At 42.8% G+C, this 20,700-nt stretch overlaps 2 protein-coding genes across 2 annotated transcripts; both read right to left on the reverse strand.

Annotated features, from left to right (window-relative positions):
- Positions 1-755: 755 nt before the first annotated feature.
- fgf4 (fibroblast growth factor 4) lies at positions 756-4,211 on the reverse strand. Its single transcript, XM_085350765.1, has 3 exons — positions 3,926-4,211; positions 2,816-2,919; positions 756-947 (listed from the first exon to the last, which is right to left on the reverse strand). Exons 1-3 carry the CDS (start codon positions 4,209-4,211, stop codon positions 756-758), a joined length of 582 nt encoding a protein of 193 aa, XP_085206891.1.
- Positions 4,212-9,688: 5,477 nt separating this feature from the next.
- On the reverse strand, positions 9,689-11,259 carry fgf3 (fibroblast growth factor 3). Its single transcript, XM_085350711.1, has 3 exons — positions 11,016-11,259; positions 10,419-10,522; positions 9,689-10,057 (listed from the first exon to the last, which is right to left on the reverse strand). The coding sequence occupies exons 1-3, from the start codon at positions 11,257-11,259 to the stop codon at positions 9,689-9,691; spliced, it is 717 nt and encodes a 238-aa protein (XP_085206837.1).
- Positions 11,260-20,700: the final 9,441 nt, after the last annotated feature.

The following is a 20,700-nucleotide window of genomic DNA, read 5'->3' on the forward strand; positions in this document are numbered from 1 at the left end:
TGTCATCCCCTTTGGTCTATGTGCATGCATGCTTTGGTTGCATACCCAAAATCCTTCACTCTGCGTAACCAGATGCCCAAACAGACACAAATGCAGTATCATGAATCCCACTTCAATTTCAGCTTTTTCACTTTGCCTTTAAACCTCCATATTATCTACTAACATGACATCAAAGAGGATCCCTCTCTCTCTTTGCGACTTATAGATCTCACTGAGACTGACAGCACAAAAGTTCAGAGTTCATCCCGCTGGCAGAGCTATAAACAGACCAGAAGTGGTTGATAGGGTCTTAGACTCTCCCCTCTTTCCATCCTCTCTCTTCCTTTAGTAATATGATACTGTTTCAATTAGGGTCCAGTGCCTCACACAAAGAGTTGGAGCATTAAGCAATCAGTGCTGTTTCTCACACCAAAGAAACTCGTTTGTTTTTTCAAGCTTAGACAGAAAAAAGAACATATTAAAGCTCTAAATGTTGTATTTTGCTGTTCCCTTTTCCTGTGTCAGAAAAATAAATAAATTAATAAATTAATTAAAAGCAAATCTTCCAATGACAAGAGCAGCATAAATAACACATTTTACATCTCCTACCAACAGTGAAAAAGACTTCCTAAATAGAAAATAGCTTTCAGGCACAGATATATAAAAAATGAATATATACATAGCAGAAAATCAAATATGATACACTTGCATAAAACTTGGAGTGAAAGTGCATCTCATGTTGGAGTTCTTCCCGAATCTCAAAATTGAGGTGAAGTCTATTTATGAGGCCAGTAGATTCTTGGCAAGAAATGTGTCACTGTCATGGCGGGTGACACTCTGTTTCCTCGTTTTGTTTTGCCGTTCTTACTCAGGCCGATGAACATCCTTGGGTAGGCAACTGACTCGTAAGCATTGTAGTTGTTGGCAAGGAGCGTCTCTCTGAACTTACACTCGTTGTTGTAATGTAACTGAAAAAGAATAGAGATTATTGGAAATGCTGATTGTTTGAAGGCAGACACAAAACAAAGATGTGGGGACATTTCTGAGGGTGTTTCAGTTTGCATTGTTCATTCTGATCATTATCAAACAATTGATTTCTTTCTGACTGCAAGGCTGTTATTGTGCAGGAGCTATCTCAGGCAGATTTTAGACAAAAAAAAAACATTGTGAAATGATGAATGATGTGAGTGCTACAGGACTCGGGACGCCAGGGTCTGATTGGTTCATTTTTGCTCACTGGATTGAGAATGATAAGGCGCTACATAACCTCTGCAGTGGAGAGTTAGTTTTAATCATGCCATTGAGTTTTTCAATTCTTATTTAAACTTATATGTTAAAAAACCACTTTGAAATGCTATAACACTTCATCTATTTAACTCAGGTGGAGGACTAGCTTTTATTTCACTGTATCTTACATTCCCCTCACAAACGTTATTGGGCTGGTCATTGTACAAACCCATCATTTTACTATCTAAATATTTTACCTGGAACAACAATGATAATAAAAAACAAAATAAGACGTTTTTTAACAACAGCTGGCTTGGTAAAGGAACCATCCTTAGTCCGGATGGTTTGTTACCTTTATACTCAAATTTTATGTCTCTTTCAAGTTCCTACAGTATCAAGACAAAACAATGACTTTTTTTTTTTGATGAATTGGTGCATTTAAACATTTAGCTAGTCCCACAGGTAAACACACCATCCAAACACCGTTTATGCTGACCGTGAATGCACCTTCATCAGCTGCAAAGCATCCAACAAAATCATCAGAAATACTATCAGCTGACAGTCTGGTACCTCCTTTTGGAACAATATTGAAAACATTAACTGGAACTGGTCATGGCTTTTATTGAGAAAGCACCATCAGCAATAGAAGCCGGAGCTGGGTGAGCTGTGTGTGTTGGATAAAAGTCAGAATCAAACAGTTCATTGGACTTTTACACTAATACGATAAATGTTTTCATGAAAATGTATCTAGAATACAGTTTTTTAATATTTGGCATTAAAATGGGTTTTTAAGAGCAGCTATGCTGCACGTTGCTAATTATAAATGTTAACAAATAATTATAATTTATTTTTATTTAAAGCTATAAAAACCATCTCTGCACCCAAGGTGTATTTATTTGGTTACTGTAAACCTTGAGCATCACCCCTTTTATACTTATTCCCTGTTGTATGTGAACAGTCTGTAAACAGTGACTGTACCAGTAAACAGTAAGCCAGGTTTTATTTTAATCTTTTCTTTATCAACATATTTCATACTACTTCTGTCTCACCAAACTAAGCAAGTGATGTTGTAGGATAAATATGACAAATTAAAAGATAAAAAAACCCCACCTTAGCCTATGAATCCTACAGTTAAGGTACCCCGTGGCTCTGTCATGCATTGCATTGGCATAATCTGGGTCTACTTGTCCTGCATCTACTTAATAAATAGATGGATGGATGGATCTTTTTGAAAATAACAATGCCTCCATCCCTCCAGTGCAGGCGACTTGAAGAAAGGCTGTTAACTGCATGTGTGCCGATTCCAATATTTTAACCAATTACATTGTTATTAATTGATTATTTGAATAAATTATATTTTATTGCTTATCTGACACTGATTTCAATACAATTTTTCAATTAAACAATTATTAGACTTTTTAATCCTGGCCAGAATGAACTGGGTACGTGTATACAGCAGCTTGGATTCATGACTTCAGAATCGCTTCATAAAGCCGGACATCAGAGCTGCATGATACTAAGTGTGTGTGTGTGTGTGTGTGTGTGTGTGTGTGTGTGTGTGTGTGTGTGTGTGTGTGTGATATAATCAGAGTTTTCGTTGTGCACTCACAGATCCGTACAGCTTTCCCCGTCGGTTCATGGCCACAAAAAGTCCGCTGCGAATGCCCAGCAAGGTCACCACTCCTCTCTCCACCGGAGAGATCTGCAGGAGACCTGAAGACAAAAAGCAGCACACTTACTACAACACGCCGGTGTGATACCCCGCGTGCTACCCCGCGCGCGCGCTCACACCGACATTACTGCTTGTGTAAGGAAGTGAGCTGGATGGTCAGACTGACATTTGAAATTTCGGTAAACACATGTTTGAATTCCAGAGAAAACACCTGGCACATTGTGGCGCCCCTGATCTTAATATAAGTTAAAACACTAACAAATACACTCCCTTTAAATATATGTGATGTCATGTCAGGCTGAATGAAATCCAGCTCTGACATTTTTGAACATAACTGAATATTTTCACCTTGAGAAATGACAGTGAGGCAAGAAGTGTTTGGAGCTTGGCTCACTACCCTGGAACACCCAGCGCTGAACAGCTCATATCTGAAAAGGTATCAGAAACACGCGAAGGCTAATCGGACGCCAGCTGATGCGTTTCCTCAGCAGGCCTTGACAGGCTGCTGACCGACTGCGTCTTTTAGTTCCATGTATCATTTTAAAGAGTGTGTCAGAGGTTTCCAGTCCTCGCTTGGGTTTTCTGTAAATATATGCAGTGTATATGTAATGTATATCCCTGAGGTTTTACGCCTCGTCTTAGAATAGTCACACACATAAAAACAAGCTTTCACTGTCTTGTCCCCGCGAGTAAACAGAAGTTAGTCATTCTTCGTGTCTGCAAATGATTTTAAGTTGCACGAGCAACGGCCCGCAGGCTGGACCTAACTTTAGTTCCAGCCTTTAGGTCACAGCAGCACAATCCTACGCTCCAGATGTTGGTACTGTGGCGTGGGTCAGACTATACACGTGCGCGGGTCTGACGGATCAGGTGTGTGGCCCCGTTTTATTCGCAGTTAGAGAAAATGCGATCAATCATAAGTCAGCTGAGGTGACTGCTTCCTGTTCTAAGAACTTCTTCAGTCGTTTCTCTGGAGTTGTCTTTGCTTTTCGTGTTCAAACACAGAGTCAGAGCAGTGAGGAAATAAAGTATCAATCGCAAACTTACTGTAACGATGTTCGTTGTGTACTCCCGTTATTCTGCCATCTGGTAACACCTGGATGTGAAAACCGATCCCCACGTTGCAATAGAGCCGCCTCAACCTCTTAATGCCCAGGAGGTAGTCGCTGTCCCGGCCGCTCTCCTCCCGCTTCTCCCCCTGGATTCGAGCGAGGGACCGGGAGTAAAGGGCTTCCCAGCGGTCCGCCGTGCCGTTCAGGCCGGGAGCGCATCCTGCCAGTCTGCCAACCAGGCCAAGCACCAGGACGGTCCGCAGGGCGGTCAGAGAGCCCATCCCGGCTCCGTCTGTGAGAGCAGCTTCCCAGTGTTCGACTCTCCAGTGAAGAGAGAAGAGCGAGAAGCAGAGCGAAGCAGGCAGCAGCGCCCGGGAGCGACATTGATCTGCATGGACTCGGCAAAGCCAGACCTCTATATTTATACCTGCATACACATTACATCACTGCTCCACACTTAGTAAAAATCCACAAAGTACTTCTTCACAGTCAGCCGCACCGAAAGCAGGGCTTTATTCACTTCCAATAATGGCCTCGTTATCTCCGCGCACAATCTTTGGAAAATAAAGCAATAAAAGCTCAATAATGACCAAAAAACCTCTTTGTGCGAGCCTTTCATTATCAGCAGCAGAATATCATAATTTATGTATGGGAGGATGTAAAATAGGAAACCGCCAAGTTAACACACAGGAGACAGTTCTATAAATGAACAATAACAGGAAAACAACACAGGTCCAGTTCAACCGAGTGGAAAAAAGAGCGCCAACTTAAGACTGCTACTAGGAAATCATGTCCCGGACCCTTATAGAAAACAATGGTACGAATAAATACAGTCTGTAGTATGATAAGTATGCTGTCATTGTTGACCAAGTCTTTATTTGACTGGAAGCGCCTGTGTGGTTCGTTATTAATCCATGCACCACAGCGTCTGTGTTCAGAATTAAATGGATATTATGAAAACGTCAGTGAAGTTGGACTGGATGGACTGTTCACGTGAGCATGAGCAGCCTTGTGATGGACTGTGTGGAGTGTTGTCCCTGAATTGGATAAGGAAAGGTCAGGAAATACTTCTAAGAAGTTTACAGTTTTCCTAAAAAGCCTTGAGGCTGTGTGTAAGGATTTTATTCAGCTCTGTTCGTTGAGTTCAAACCGCCAACCTTAAAGAGTCGATTTTTGCTTTTGTTTCACTTCTTTTTAGAACTCACCAGCTGACATCATGGCACAATTTCTCTGATCTGACATCCTTGACACTCTTTCAGTGCGTTGCTCCTCTTTTGTTTCAGTATTTCATAAGTGTGATGATTCTTGTTACATTTATGCAGAGTGTTAACATTTCCACGCTCTGCTGTGTCCCATTACGGATCTCATTATGGTACTCTGTTGGAGTACTTGAAGATCTTCCACATCTTTCAGCCCAGAGCCCTTTGATCTCTGGACCAGCCTTGTTTCTTTGTGTGCAGCAAAATCGCTCCATGAATGCAGGCAGATCTTAGGCACTCGGTTGGGTATCGATCTCCAATGCAATTTTTCTTCCTCTTTTCATTTTTTACCGCTCCCTTCCGGGATCACCGCAGTGGATCATCTGCCTCCATCTCACCTCATTCCTGTGGACCCTCCTCTGTCACACCAACCCTCTGCATGTCTTCCTTCACTACATTCATAAACCTTCTGTGTGGTCTTCCCCTTTTCGCCCTGCCTGGCAGAAAAATTCACTTTCCACTGACCCAAAATTATGCAAGAATAGCAAGTAGTCCATAAAACCTTTGGTTAGTTGAAAAGCATGAAGGCCAGCATACACAACTGATGGAATGCTGGGATGAATCCTCAAGTATCAGCAGTCATGGGCTTATTTCAGTGCTTCAGGAAAGCAGGTCAAGGTTTAGACTGCTGGACCACCAAAGCTACCTTCAGAGCAACTGGTGGACTTGTCCTAAAGTCATTCAGCTGATTAGCTGGTGATGCACAAGTAGGCTGCTAAAAACATTGACTGATGAGCTGCAGAACCTATAGGAAAGCTTCCTGATCCTGTACCGACCTCCAACAAACTCATAAGAGTGTCTGTCCTTTAGGACATTGGAGGTTCATAGGCTGACAGGCTTATAGGACAACAGATGGAATTCCACAATATCAGTATGGATTTTGGACCTTTTTTATTCATTTTTTCTTTTTTTGAAAATATGGAAAATGAAAATATTACAAACCTTCTTTAAAGCTGCTGGACTGTAGAGAAATGCATGTAAGGCAATAAGATGAGACATTTGGCTATCGTTATAATTATTCAACAAACAAATTACACCAAGGCACTGAGCCTTTCAGGTAGCTGGTGCACCGATAGCACCTACGTGGGCTGAGATGTGATGGACCTCAGCATCGGCTTTTGAATGAAGACATTCATGTGAAGCGTTCACACAGCAGGTCTCTTGCTGTCGCTGTCCATGGTTCTGTAATGTCCTTTTATCAGACTAAAATAAAAGCAGGCTGACATGTTTCTTTTCAGCCATGTTGCAGTTTGTAAGTTATGCTTGACTTTATTTTCTGTTTATGCTGTACTGACATTATTGTGGTTTTTGGTTACATGTATGCAGTGAATTATACTACGTGAAACACGTTTTAGATTTCACTGGGTGACAGCTGCAGTTCAGAGCTTAAAATGTCTCAGCATCCAACATGATTCATTTGCTCTCTTGTTTATTTACCACGTAGCAGCCCGTGCATAGCATCTTTATGATCCAGAAAAAAAGTATGAAAGTATGTTTCTAGTGATCCGAGAGCACCCTCGATAACTTGGTAACAAATCATTTCTAAAACTGTACAAAGCGAGTTCATCTTCTAAATGTTGTTTTACCCTGAAAACCTGAATCCATGTGACCTATCTTGTTTCCTTCATCCTCAGTCTGCGTTCATAGTTATCATCTTGTATCGCCAAGTTTAAAACAGATGTAAAGAATCAAAAAACTAGTGTATAAAAACCATCCAGATATGAACCTGGAATCATGTCATATGTACAGCATGTGAAAAGGTGAAAAATGGTTGTGTATCCAGCGTCTTGTTGTGTGTATCCAGACTGGGAAGGAGGTATTTCTTCTGATGTTGTTGGAGCAGTACAGCTGGATGTTGGCCTGGATCTATTAAGTGGTGCGTTGTGAACTTTACATTCCTTTCATGAATGATAAATGAGGTAAATGAAGGAAAAATATTATTTTGTAAATCTTGTAGTTTTTAAGATAATAATCCTTTGACCAGCATGTGCTTTGTAAAAATTCCAAACTGACTGGACAGTGAGCTGCCTATAGAGGGCATCCAACTGCCTTTCCAAAGTAAGAGCATTGGATGCAAGCTCACATGTCTGAAGCTCGGCTTTTAGCAAATGTTCCTTTAATGGGCAGAGGGCCATGCTTAACATATAGTGCGGTTTTACCAATACACGCCTTTCTGGCCACCAGAATACTCTTTAAGACAAGATTCAGCACTTGTGTGAAGTAGCCATTGTCTTCTAGTTTTTACTTGACTCGGGGTTTCTTTTGTGTCCCTGGGTGTTTTGAAATGCTCCAAAATAAATACAAAAATAAACTAAAATGCCTACTGGTGATGGTCAGAGGGGCCGATGGCGCGATATGGCAGCCTGGCTTCTGTCAGTCTGCCCCAGAGCAGCTGTGGCTACAACTGTAGCTGCCTCCACCAGTGTGTGAATGCGAGAGTGAATGAATAGTGGCATTGTAAAGCGCTTTGGGTGCCTTGAAAAGCGCTATATAAATCCAATCCATCATTATTATTATTATTATAAAATGTGTTGTTATTAATAAAAAGGGACTGATTGCTCAAAGCCATTATCTGACTTAAAGGCAAAATCAGAATCACATCTTAGTGAGCGGATCATTATGATGATGGGATAACAATTTTCCATCATTCTCATAAAAAGTGTGTGCATTGGCAGTGGGCAGAGTAATCATCTTAAACAGTGTTTATTTTTGTTGTTTTTACTGTAATAACTAATCATATATCATTTCTGAACGAAACACATTATTTACACCTAGAAGGAGGAACTGTGTCCCATAATTTCCAGATTTAGTGAACATGCCCATCTAAAAAGATGGGCTTAAAATCATCTAGCTATTGTGTAAATACTTATCCATTCCCCCCATCATGCCCGTAGACGTTGCAAATAAACACAACTGCTGTAGGCTGTCTGATAAAGTTTAGTAGGAGAACACAGATTTACATGGATGGAAAGGACACATCAGAGGAGGCTGAGGAGATAACGTTTGTTAAAAGTATTCAGGGAGGGGCAGGGGCCACAATAGGCCCTGACCTCACTGAAGCCCAACATTCCTGATGAGTAATGTTAGAGTTTATGACAAACCACAGCAAGGTGTTGCACTTTCTATGACACAGTTTCTGCTCTGAGAAGGGCCAGCCTTGCTTATCAGCTATGCAGCTTTTGGTCTTAAAAAAAGGCCAAATGTCTCAGGCGGCATTGCTTCCAAGCCCCCCTGGGAGGAGGTATTGTCCTGGCCAGGAAACCTTCCGTGCCTACAGGTATAGAATGACAAGGCTTTATAGGTAGCTACCGACAGATGTGAGTCAAGTGTGATAAAACCTGAAAATCTGAAAAAATCCTTGAAATAAAAGTTTGCTGTACTTGTTCCTGTTATGGTAGCGTGCGGATACTGCAGCGGGGAGAGAGGGACGGACAGACTGCCGTGTGTACAGCTAAAAATGAAATACAAATCTGAGCTTTAATTTCAAAGAGAATCCTCCAAAACAACGTTAGCTTGGGTCTGGGCTAATATCCTGCTGTTTTACACCACCTGTCAGAAGTTCCTACTGTGCATTTCAGACATTGCTGCCTTCAAAGATCTGTGGCCAATAAAACCAAACATTTTGCTTTTTAGGTTTTCCACATATAAAAATAGGACATCTTATATAAATAAAATTTTTGAAGCAATAAAAAACTAAAATAAATCCCAAAACATTTGCATGGTGTCCACAGCTGCATCAGCTGCATCAGATTCAGGCACAAACACATTTCTGATGAACAGATGATAGAACTGCTGGATCGGTACCTTGTGTTTTATGTTGGAATCAGTGGACACTAAGAAACAACAGCACAATGGCTATAATGCAGAAATAGTTATATCAATAACTTACAACACAGGAACCAAATAAATATCCATAGATTTAGTAAAATATTTCACTTTCTAAACAGTAGACCATCACATTGTAAGAACGTCATACAGCTAGTGAGCACAGTTAGTCTGATTTGATCTTTGCGTCATACTGTGAAAAGTGCCCCTCTCTGTGATGTCTGCTCTTCAGTGTCCTTTTTGTTTGGTAGCGCTTCAGCAAAATACGACTTTGTCTTTGTTATCTCAGCTTTTGATAAATGAAAGCTCTAAAGCTGCTGTACATGCCAATAGTATTTACAAAAACACAACCACGTTTCAAAGGTTTTTCTTCTGTGTGAAGTTGATGGTGAACTTACGAACACCTTTGCTTACAAGTTTGAAGACGCATGGAGTCAGTAAACAGCTAATTCTAAGGCTGGCGGTGTGCGAGTCTCCTCAAGCTGGAGCATTTAGTCTGAGCCACAGCACTTCAAGTCTTCTGTGAACAAAAACTTCCACTGATCCAGAGGAAGAACCCGAATCATTCATCCACATCCTCCATTGCTGTCAAGCTACAGTATGTGGCAGGATTAAGGTCCGTGTTTGGGCAAATCACAGACTGTCCTCCAACTGTCTGCCGACACGTGTGGCTGTCAGGCCCAGCCTTTCCCAGCGCGATGCCGGCGTCTCCGGCGCTCAGCGCGGCGGCTGTGGTGATGGGCATGGTGATGCGGCCCCGGACTCTCCCTCAGCCGCTTCACCATTTCATGGTCTTTGTTACCAAGCACCCTAGGCAGAAAGAGCGAGGCTTTGTCCGTGCTTCGGGTTTTAAAGCCTCGCCGTGGCCGCCCTTTGCCGTTGATGGAAACGTACCACTGTCTCTTGGCGCTGGCCCGGCGCTTGCTGCTGCCGCCGCCTCCCGGTGCAGCAGGGTGCTCCGTGGAGTGGTGGCGGGAGGCGTAGGTGTTGTACCCCAGCTCGTGGATTCGCTCCACAAACTCACACTCTTTGTTGAACACTTCCTAGAGAGGAGAATGGATGTGAGAACGAAGCACGTTAGTCTTTCTGGAAACAGGAGCGGTGAAATTCACTCCTCTTTGGTGGCGCAGACTAAGTTTACGGTCACTTACTTTTCAGTAGCTAAACATGACAATGTGACACTAAAGCAGGGCAAAGGACAGAGGCTGCTCATGTGTCAGGCCCTGTGCTGTCTGCCTGATTGTTGCAGTGATTTAGTGCTATAGAAATAAAAATGAATTGAGCTGAATTAATGGCATAATTAAGGCATGTTTTGTTGTGTTATGTGTTCTCCACTAGCTGTGACCCATTCCCAACATGTCAGATGCGTGCGTGCGTGAGTGCGTGTGTGTGTGCTGAACACACCGATGCATACAGCCGTCCTTTATCATTCATGGCCAGATATCTCCCAGAGAAGAGCCCCTTTATGGCCACAACACCAACGTCCACTGCTGTGATTTCCATGATGCCTGTGATACACACAACAGTAACATTTTTGTATTTCTGTGTTGGACATGTTTAATAGAACATTTCTCTCTCTTAAATGTCACCATATTTCTGTATAAATGTGTGTAAATGTATTCATTTATATTCTCCGTTATTTAGAAAAAAACGAATTAAAATGAAAAAAGTTTCATTTTACTCTCAAACATATGAACAAACTAGTTTTTTCTTGCTTAACTTGCTCATTCAGTTCACCGCTCCTCACGCACACACACACACATATATATATGTGTGTGTGTGTGTGCGCGCGCGCGAGATCTCGGACGCTGTTCCTGGAATCACTGCACCGATTGCGTGTATATATTACACGCAATCGGTGCATATATATGTACATTATATATACATTATACACACACATGGCTGGCTGTAATGACATGGGTTCTTTCTTTCTCTCACGCACACACAAAGTGTCACAGCTCTCCGCTTACACCTCTCTTCCTTTCAAACTTCAGTACTCACTGAGCGGGTTGTTTTCATCCAGCGAGCCATCTATTTTGCCGTTAGGATGGATCTGCAGATGATATTTGGTAGCGCAGTAAAGTTTCCTGTGTCTCGGCGCTCCTCCGAGGTGTTCATACACTCCTCCGCGCCCCCCGGCGTCTCTCCGATGCCGGGGGTCGCAAGCCGGACCCGAAGCGCAGCGGGGCCGTGGACTAACCGGGTCCCACAGGCTCAGCAACAGCAGCAGAGCTATCACCAGCATTGTGGCATGGCCGGGAAGCGACAACTGTAGCAAAAAACAGCAGAATTCCTGCCCAACACTCGGGGTCCCATTAAAGTGATTTAAGGGGTCTTAACACAGCCGAAGAGCTTCAGCCCTGCGCGCATCCGAGCACCACAGGCAGCTCTGACAGCACACCCGCCTCCGAGGTGGAATCCTCGCCTCTGCAGCTGAAAAGCCCTCCCGTGGACCCGACTGAGCGCCTCTGCTCAGAGTGAGCGCAGATATAAAAGAAGCTTGTGGCGACAATAGGCTGAACTCCAACCAATTGATACAAAGGAAAAGGGCAGACAAAAAGGTATCGGCCCTGTGTGAAGTGAGAGACAGCGGCGTGGATAAAATTACACAGTGGCAAGAGCATAAACGTCCTAAAAGAGCAATTAGACATCCCAAATTATATAGATATGCTCGGCCAGCCACCGCAACAGGTGAGGAATAAGACTGCCGCTAAACCCGGTCCTCACCTTAAAAACAAAAGCGGAAAGCATTCAGCTTTTGAATTCTGACATCCTGAACAACCACAGGCTTCATCTAATTTCTCACGCTGTAAGATTCAGTTGGGTCCCCCCAGAAACGACTTTATCAGCCGCATTCTGAAGCAAAAGAAATGTTAGCCTTTTCAGCTTTTGGGTGGTCCACATCTGCGTGTCCTTGTTCTTCCCGGTTTAACAGGTGCTTGCCAAGCATGCATCATGGCAAGCTGAGGTGAATCTCAAGCGTGTTCAGCTTGAACCAGCACCTTCAGACATCCCACAAAGACACTCCCGAGTAGGATGACGGGGAATTAAACATTTCCAGTCGACTATGCGCTCAGCATTTATACACTCCTCTTGACCTGGAAGCATAGATTAAGAAAGACAAATGGACAATGTGTCACGGGCCTCTCTCCATTTGCTCTTTACACCACAGAAGCTCTCTGCTGTGCGTTAGTTTTTCATTGTTTACCCAGGCAGTGGATTGGCCCAGACTTTTCCCATCCTAATGCCCCAGCCCTGGCTAGGCAGCAGCCGGTGGGCGGAAGAGCAGCAGGCTAAATGACTACTGCCTAAATTGCTTCCATCTTGGTCACATTATGGTTTTCATTCTGGTAATTAGCACCATCATCTACAAATCTCTCTGCCCTTTGGCACTGCTCCACTGCTGCTATGAAGGCCTCTGCTGAGAATCCCCCAGAGAGCAGACGTTAATTTGTCTTCCCCTCCCATACATCACCCAGCTAGCTGCCCGTGTCACTTTATTTACTCTGATGATCAGAAAAGCTAACTCTTTTAATTACAAATGTGTGCAATTTATGCCTCCAAAGACCCCTCAGGAGTCAGACAACACACCAAAACATCAGCCAGGCCGTGTGTATCAGAGGTTGTTCTGGTGGCCGTTTCTAAGTGAGACGCTCTTGATGTGGTTAAATGCTGGAAGAGGGTGGAACCTTAGATGTGGTGTGCTGTTTCTCTCAGAAACTATTTTAATTATGCTCCCCTGCACACCGCCCACAAAGCATCTCAGCAATAAGCAGGGCAAATGCTTGCAATTTGTGAGCCACATACACAATTTCTTCTTCACATTTAAAGAAGTGTGTGTTGTTGTTTTTAGGTTAAAGTGTCAGTTATGATTCAGCTAAATCTGAGCTGTATTCTTCAGTTAGATTTTGTGTACACATGCATTCGAGCAGAGTTAGTACCTGGGACATCGGTGCTCTAGTTTGAATACCATCATTTTGTCAAATAGCAGGCCAAAACTTGTATATGTCCATCAGCAAGTTGATTCACAAAGTTACTCAAAACCTATTTCAGTAAATCAAATATACATATGAAGCCCTCATATTGAGCTCAAAGTGAAACACATCAGTGCAAAATAAATAAAAGGAGGTCATACGTTTTGCCCATTCTTACAAAGACAGGAGTCCGCTGACTACAGGGCCAAATCTTTTTGCTGTGAGATGTTGGTGTGCTGCCTGTCACAGCAAAACCCATACAGAGGTGCTTTACATCCCAAAAGAACTCCAGTAAATCCTCCACAGTGACAGTGGGGAAGAGAAACAGAAAGGCCCAGAGTCCAGCAGCTGGGATGACAAGAAAGAAGTGAAAAAAAGAAGCAAACAATAGAGCAGTAAATGCCTGGCAGGCTGATGGAGCCAGCAGCAGCTGATGAATCCGTACATACCTGCAGAAAGGTATGGGAGAGAAAGGAAAACGAGGATGAAGCATAAACTACAGATCCAACTTTAAACTTTAGGAAACAAATGTTTTCGATCTTAAATCCAAACTGGGAGCTGATTCCACAGGGGAGGAGCTTTGTCTCCCATTCTACCTTTGGGAGCCCGAGGAACCACAGGTAAGTCTGTGCTCTGAAACCAAAGTGAGATCTCGCAGGAAAGTTACACAACAGGAGACAAATATAACTGCAGGGCAGACTGTGTGCATGTTCTACTGAGTGTTACGTAAATGTTCCTTCAGCTCGGTAAGACTGTGATATGACTTTTACAGAAAAACAAGTCAGCTGTTACATTTAAAGATGTTTAGGTGTGAGTGCCTTACCAGCAAACCTGAGGTGGACACTAACTCTCAGTTCGTGGTCAGGCAGCTCGCTGTATGATATTTTAATTGGAAAATTCAACCAAGAGTAGATGAACAAAGTATTGAATCAAGTAGTTTTATTCACAGTCTTTAATTTTTGACGATATGCTGCTAAAGTCATTATAGCTTGTGGCTTCCAAGTGGCTCACATTTTCCACAATTTCCATAGCATGGGCAGCAAAATATGGTGCCAACTTGTACTTAACCTGTACCGATCTTTCTTCAAACACGGGAAACGGCCCGGCTGGAAAATCACAGCTGTTGGATACATTTCACATATTTGCTTCAGAAAATAGTTAACAATGAATGTAAGAGTCAATAAATAAATTAATTAATTAATTAAAATATCGAAAAAAGCCATAGTGCATCCTGGCTGTAGCTCAGAAGGTAGAGCAGGTCATCTACTGATCGGAAGGTTAGTGGTTCGATCCCTGGTTCCTCCAGTTTGCATGTCAAGCATCCTTGGGCAACATACTAACCCCAAGTTGCATCATATTGGTGTATGCATTTGTTGAAAGCTTAGAAGAAAAGTGCTTGTGAATATGGCATGTTGCATAGAGCGCTTTGAGTGCTCTGGGAGAGTAGAAAAGTGCTACATAAGAATTTAGCATCCACACAAATATAAAACATATTTGTGTGGGAGAGCCTTGGGAAATATGTCCTGTTATCTGCACAAAACAAAGTTAATTAATTGATCAAATAAGTTAACTGCACGCTGTATTCGTAGCCACGGTGACTGGAGTTCCCGGCATGTCCTTTTTATATCTTGAATGCATTCACACCTGCTTTCAGAAGAAAGAACAAAATGAAATGTGCATTTGCCTCATGAAAAAACTTTGGCCAGTTCCCGAATATTTGCCCAACTGAAATATTTACATTTTCTTTTGCCATCATCCACTTAACAAATGAATCCAAACCCAGTCATGTGAAGTGCTCTTACACAAAAGCCAAAAGCATACATTTTAACTTTCCCCTTTTCTCTCCTTCATTCACGAATCAAAGCAAGGATTTCAGGGCTCCTTTTTAATTGACGTCCCCAAATTCTCCCCTCCAACACTGCCCTCAAAAACCCCTCTTTGCACAAAAGGGTTTCTTTTTTACAATAATACAAAGGTTATTAGCCAGTTCCTTTCGTGCCCCTCTTCCCTCCCAAAATTCCCTTCCCACCTTTTTACGAGGTACCAGTAATCCAGAGCAAATCAAAATGACCTTTGAACCCTTTCTGCTGTACTTTTTCTCATGGGCAGATTTCTTTAGTGAGCCGGTGATCAGAGGGCTGAACCCGACCGCTGGCTCTCGTCTCCTGACAAATCGCTGCTGAGCTGCTTTTGTCCCCATGACTTTGATCTCACCTGCTTGTCAGGCGCTTCAGAATGAAGTCTAGTACAGTTCCAACACACAGCAAACAAATTGGCAACTATTTTATTCTACCTCCCTCTGTGTCCCTCTCTTTTATTTCAGCCCAATTGAGCCTTTAACACAGGCATGTTGGCTTGCTAGGTGACTGTTTCCACAGCTTCCAGAGAGAACTGAAAATCACACTTTAGAATAAAACACCTTCAAAACAGAAGATTAAACTTACCAAATAGAGGCACAGTCGCAGGTCATGCAAGCCTAATCCACAACATTTGAGTGTGTGAAAAACACGTGATTTTCTTTAAAATTTCATAATACACAGATCCAGGAGTCAGGCAGATCATCTTGTGACTGCCATCAGTGGAAGCGTGAATGTTAGATAGACAGCACTGGGGTAGAAAAACAGATTTTGTGAATGAAGTGCTGTGAGTGTTCAAGTAGAAGTAGAGTAGAAAAGCACTATATAAAAGCTATTTACCGTGTGCACCTGATCCTCTAGTTTTAACCTGGTATTAAATGTTTTTTAAAAGTTTTGTCTGCTTGGTTCTCAGCATGGCAGCCTTGTCAACAAACTGCTGTTACAGATAATGCAGGAACCACAAATGGGACTCCTTCGATGTGTTGATCGCTAATGATTTATACAATTTAAACAATACAAAAAACAACAACAAGTACATTAAAAGCAAAAACAAACAAATGAATTTAAAAATATATATAATTTTAAAAAAGCCTCTACAAAGTACTACATTTGATTAAGATGTGAGCAGCTACTTGGCCTGGACAGAGATCTCGGATGTTGTTCCCGGGATCTGCTGGAGCCACTCGGCTAGCTTGGGAGTCACTGCACCGAGTGCTCCGATTACCACGGGGACCACTGTTACCTTCACCCTCCACATCATCTCGAGCTCATCTCTGAGCCCTTGGTACTTCTCCAGCTTGTATGTATACTCTGTATACTATGCCGGCCGGCCACTTGGTTATGCCAGCCTGCCTGCTAGCATCTTGCATCCTGCTGTTATGTGCTAGCTTGCCTCAGCGGCATCTTTACACAGCCTTTTGCCTGCTGTGTTAGACCCCAGCCCCTATGGATCTATATATATTTTTCACTAGCTGGGCCCACATCCGCATTTTAGGTTTGACAGCGTTTTAGTAGATAAAGGTGAACGGCTTGGATGTGAATTGAGCTGCGGTTTGGGGAAGGCCTCAAAGGGGACTGGCGGTGGCTCCCGGGCCTAGCAGATCCCCATGTACTAAATAGAAGAATTGAAAAGGGGAGGGAGGGGCACATAGACGAGAATGAACAGCTTGTAGAACTGGGGGAACATATATAGATAAGAACCGGAAGGAACGTGTTTGGTCCTGCTCCCGAAGTTCCTAATGAAATATGCTTCAGGCTGGTCTTGAAGACACTTGAAGCAATTACACTGCTCAGTGGAAACTAGTCAATTTTATAAATCATAATTAAACCACTGTTCAACCCTTTGTGTACCAATGCCATTAAAGATGATGAATATTGTAACATTGTGTGTATCTTGGGAATTTTCAGTGTGGAAATAGCAGTAGCTAAAAGCAACACTGTGTCTAAGTAGAGCATCCAGGGCTGCTAGTATGACTACGTCATTTGACCATCATTCTAATATATGCCTGCCAGGAATCAGAGAAAAATACAACCTAACATTCTGATTTATTTAAACATGATTATGTTTTTTTTTCTAATCCAGATATGACACATAGGAAGAGATCACATCTGTTATTTGGGATCCAGAGTTTCTCACATCTTTCATACTGTTACAGGTTACCTGAACAAAACCTGAACTAGCGTTAACATTCAGCAAATTTGAACAGGCAGCAGTCATGGATTTTTCTGTCACATGTATTTGGCACATCAAAGGAGATCATATGGGAGACAAACACCACTGTTTGCCTGTATCTCATGTATTCTTTGTGGTTTAAACTGGTTCTCCTTCAGAACAGAAAAGAAGCTGAAAGAAGCCAAACTGATGAAGAAATGCCACAAATATATTTTTTCTTCTTCAAAAAGAAACTGTATATTCTATCAGATGACAACCTCTGTAATGTTTTTGTCCCTTGCTCTCTCTTACATGCTTTCTCTTTCTCACTACTCTCTCGTTCTTGCACTGTCGCTCTTTGTCTCTCATTCACTCGCTTTCTCTGTAACCAGATAGGTCTGTCCTATACTTCTACAGCTCTTTGATTGTTAGCTGCAGGTTTCATATGCCTGCAGAGCGGCTGCACCTTCCAACAGGCAAGTGATTGTTGAAGGATGAAACTCTAGAGGCCATCAATGGCTGTAACAGACACACAGGGAGAGAGCGAGAGAGAGAGTGAGAGAGAGAGCGAGAGAGAGAGAGAAGCACACACCCAAATATCGACACATAAGAAAAAAACATACAGCAACCCCAGTATACATGTGAATGATGGGGTTTGGACATCATCAGATGTACTCCTTGAGCAGTAAATTATCTGGACAACTTTCTGATTTCTTTCTTTTCTTTGGAAATTGCCATAAAGCCATTCATTTACAAGACAAAGACGGTTCTGTGAGTTTATAAATTCATTTGAGAAAATAAATACAAATTTGTCACAGTCCCATTGCTTGACTTTAGAAACGTGGATAAGTGTGATTGGGATTTTGGTGGTTCACGGAGACAGCTCGCTGGTGATACAAGTCTAGATAGTTCTGATTGCTGCGGGTGTGGCTCAGTGTTATGGTTTTTCTCATTTTGGGTTTTAGTTTATACCTTATTGCTTTAGCTTCTGTTTAAGGTTTTGTCGTTTTTACAGCACGGTGATGCGGTGATTAGCACTGTTGCCTCACAGCAACGAGGCCCTGAGTTCAACTCCACCCTCTGGCTGGGCCCTTTCTGTGTGGATTTTGCATGTTCAGTGTTCAACCCACGTTTGTGTGGGTTTTCTCTGTGTTCATTGGATTCCATCCCACAGTCCAAAGACGTGGGGTGAGGTTAATCCTTCCAATGTTTCTCCACTAACCACTTCTCCGATGGCTCCTCCCAGTCCTACAATGCTGAGGAACTCCAGCTGATGCTCCGCATTGAGGAAGTGGAGTTGAGAAATCGTGAAGTGGAAGCTGTGCATCTTGCTGGAGCTGGAACACCAGCCTAGTAGCTCCATACAATCACCGCTCACGCTGCAAGACCCCAGTCTCCCCATGATGGCTTTGATGTGGGCAAGCACACTAAATTGATACTTTTAGAGAATCTGAGGTGGATTTATACTTTGGTGCATTTGAGTGTATTACTAAAGCTTTGAACTGGCCAAAGATGTTTTGGGCTTTGCTGCTGCAGTATAAGCTTTTTTGGTAAAGCTCAGGAGGTGTGTGCTACCACTGCTTCCCACTGCTACCCTGTCAGTGAACCAAAGCTTGGATCATGATATGGTTAAGGCTACAGTATTGCATATGTGACATATGTGGAGTTTGCGCATGAGAAAGGGCTGCTTTTTGATAAAGTCAAGGATTTTGCGCAAATGAAAGAACTCGTGCTTTTAGAGGGTTTTAAGAAATGCTTGCCAGAGCGAGTGATAGTCTATTTAAATACACTAAAAGCTGAGTCCTGGCTGATGAGTTTGCCCTTACACACTAGACTGTTTTTTCATCCCCAATGTGACACTATGGTTATCCTGGTGAGGGGAGGGCACCTGTCACCTCAACCTCATGGCGGCATGTGGTGACTGCAGGTGTTTCTGTTGCATGAACTTGGTCATCTCATTGCTGTTTGTCCAGTGCTAAGAAAGAAAGAAATGTTGAAGAACAAAAACCTCTCTGTTGTAGAGCCAATACAGTATCAATCTACTGTTGGTCAGCATAAACCACAGTGCCAGCAGTACAGTTAGATGAGGCGTTCATACTTTTATCTCTGAAGGTTTTCGTTCACTTACATAAGTGTGAGGGACCAAGTTTCTATCACAAGTATAAGGGATACCTCTGCAAAGCATTCTGAGGTGCAATAATGCGCTATAGTGCCTTTTCTGACCAGTCGTACTGTGGCTCAGATTTGTTGGTGTGGGGAATAAGAATGTGTATGTTGCTCATGCTGCTTTATATAGTTCCCCTATTTTCCCCTTTTAGTATTTAGTATTTATTTATTTATTGTCATTGTCAAGAACAATGAAATTGCGTTTGGGGCTTCCATACAACCCCAAAAAAAAGAAGAAAATAATAAAGGTGTTTGTTTCTGGCACCGTGCGAGTGGGGATTCAAGATCAGCTGACAGTTGCTGGTTTTGATCTTATTTGTGGAAACAATTTGGCAAAGGAGCAATAATAGAGTGTAAGGCTCAGACACTGAGGAGGGGAGACAAGAACACTAACACTGAGAAGAGGACATGTCACGGAAGTCGGGATCGCACTGGGGATTTACTGTTATTTTCCTGCACTGTAAATAAACGCACTGTTGCCTCAAAGAGTCCAGCATTTGGGTCCTCCTTTCCCCACATCCCCATGGTTGGCCAGCGCTAATCGTGACAGAATGATCCAGCCAAACATGGTCGCAGCAGACTCTGAGGAGAGGCTCAGGAGAGAGGTTTACAAACTATGTGATTTGTGGTGGGAGAAGCCCGGGGAAGCGTTACGTTGAGCTGTGGAGAGCCAGCTGCAGGAAAAGCTTTTTAAATTTCCCTGGCTGGTGGACTCTCTCAAGCCAGTCATCATGGACTTCCTGTTCTCCACCTTCCACCTCCACTCTCCAATTCAAGCTGCTCACTGGCCCGGGCAGCCCGTAGATTCACAGCCTGACACGCTGGCCCTGTCATCTACATGGAAACGATGTTCACGCCACCAGCGCTCCTCACCGCAGCCGGATTCCCGGACATCTCAACAGCCGGCTGTGGTGAGTAATAATGACATTTTTTCATTTCCCACACCATCTGTGTTTTTGTTTAAAGTGGACAGTGACACCTCAAATGCTGCTGTAAGCCAGCCGTTAGCACAGCTAGCCTTGCCTCAGTCGGAGGTCTTCACTCCACTCTCTGCTTCACCATCTGCAGCTGCTGTGCCACCATCATCTCCACTGCCTGTGGCCACCTGGGCCTTACACAGAGTTTCTGTCTGATTTCTCAGACTTTATATCTAATTTAGTTCTGAGCTCAGATAAAATAATTATTGTGGGTGATTTTAACATCCATGTAGATGCTAAAAATGACAGCCTCAACATGGCATTTAATCTGTTATTAGACTCAATTGGTTTCTCTCAAACTGTAAAAGAACCCACCCACCACTTTAATCACACTCTAGATCTTGTTTTAACATATGGCATAGAAACTGAACATTTAACAGTGTTTCCTGAAAACCCTCTCCTGTCTGATCATTTCCTGATAACATTTACATTTACAATAATTGATTACACAGCGGTGGAGAGTAGACTTTATCAAAGTAGATGTCTTTCTGAAAGTGCTGTAACTAAGTTTAAGAATATAATCCACCCAATTTTTCACACAGGAATATCATCAATACGGAG

This window comes from Diplotaxodon limnothrissa, linkage group LG1 (genome assembly GCF_057381915.1).
Source record: "Diplotaxodon limnothrissa isolate DT_005_m linkage group LG1, D_limnothrissa_male_GT1.1, whole genome shotgun sequence".
Taxonomy (NCBI): domain Eukaryota; kingdom Metazoa; phylum Chordata; class Actinopteri; order Cichliformes; family Cichlidae; genus Diplotaxodon; species Diplotaxodon limnothrissa.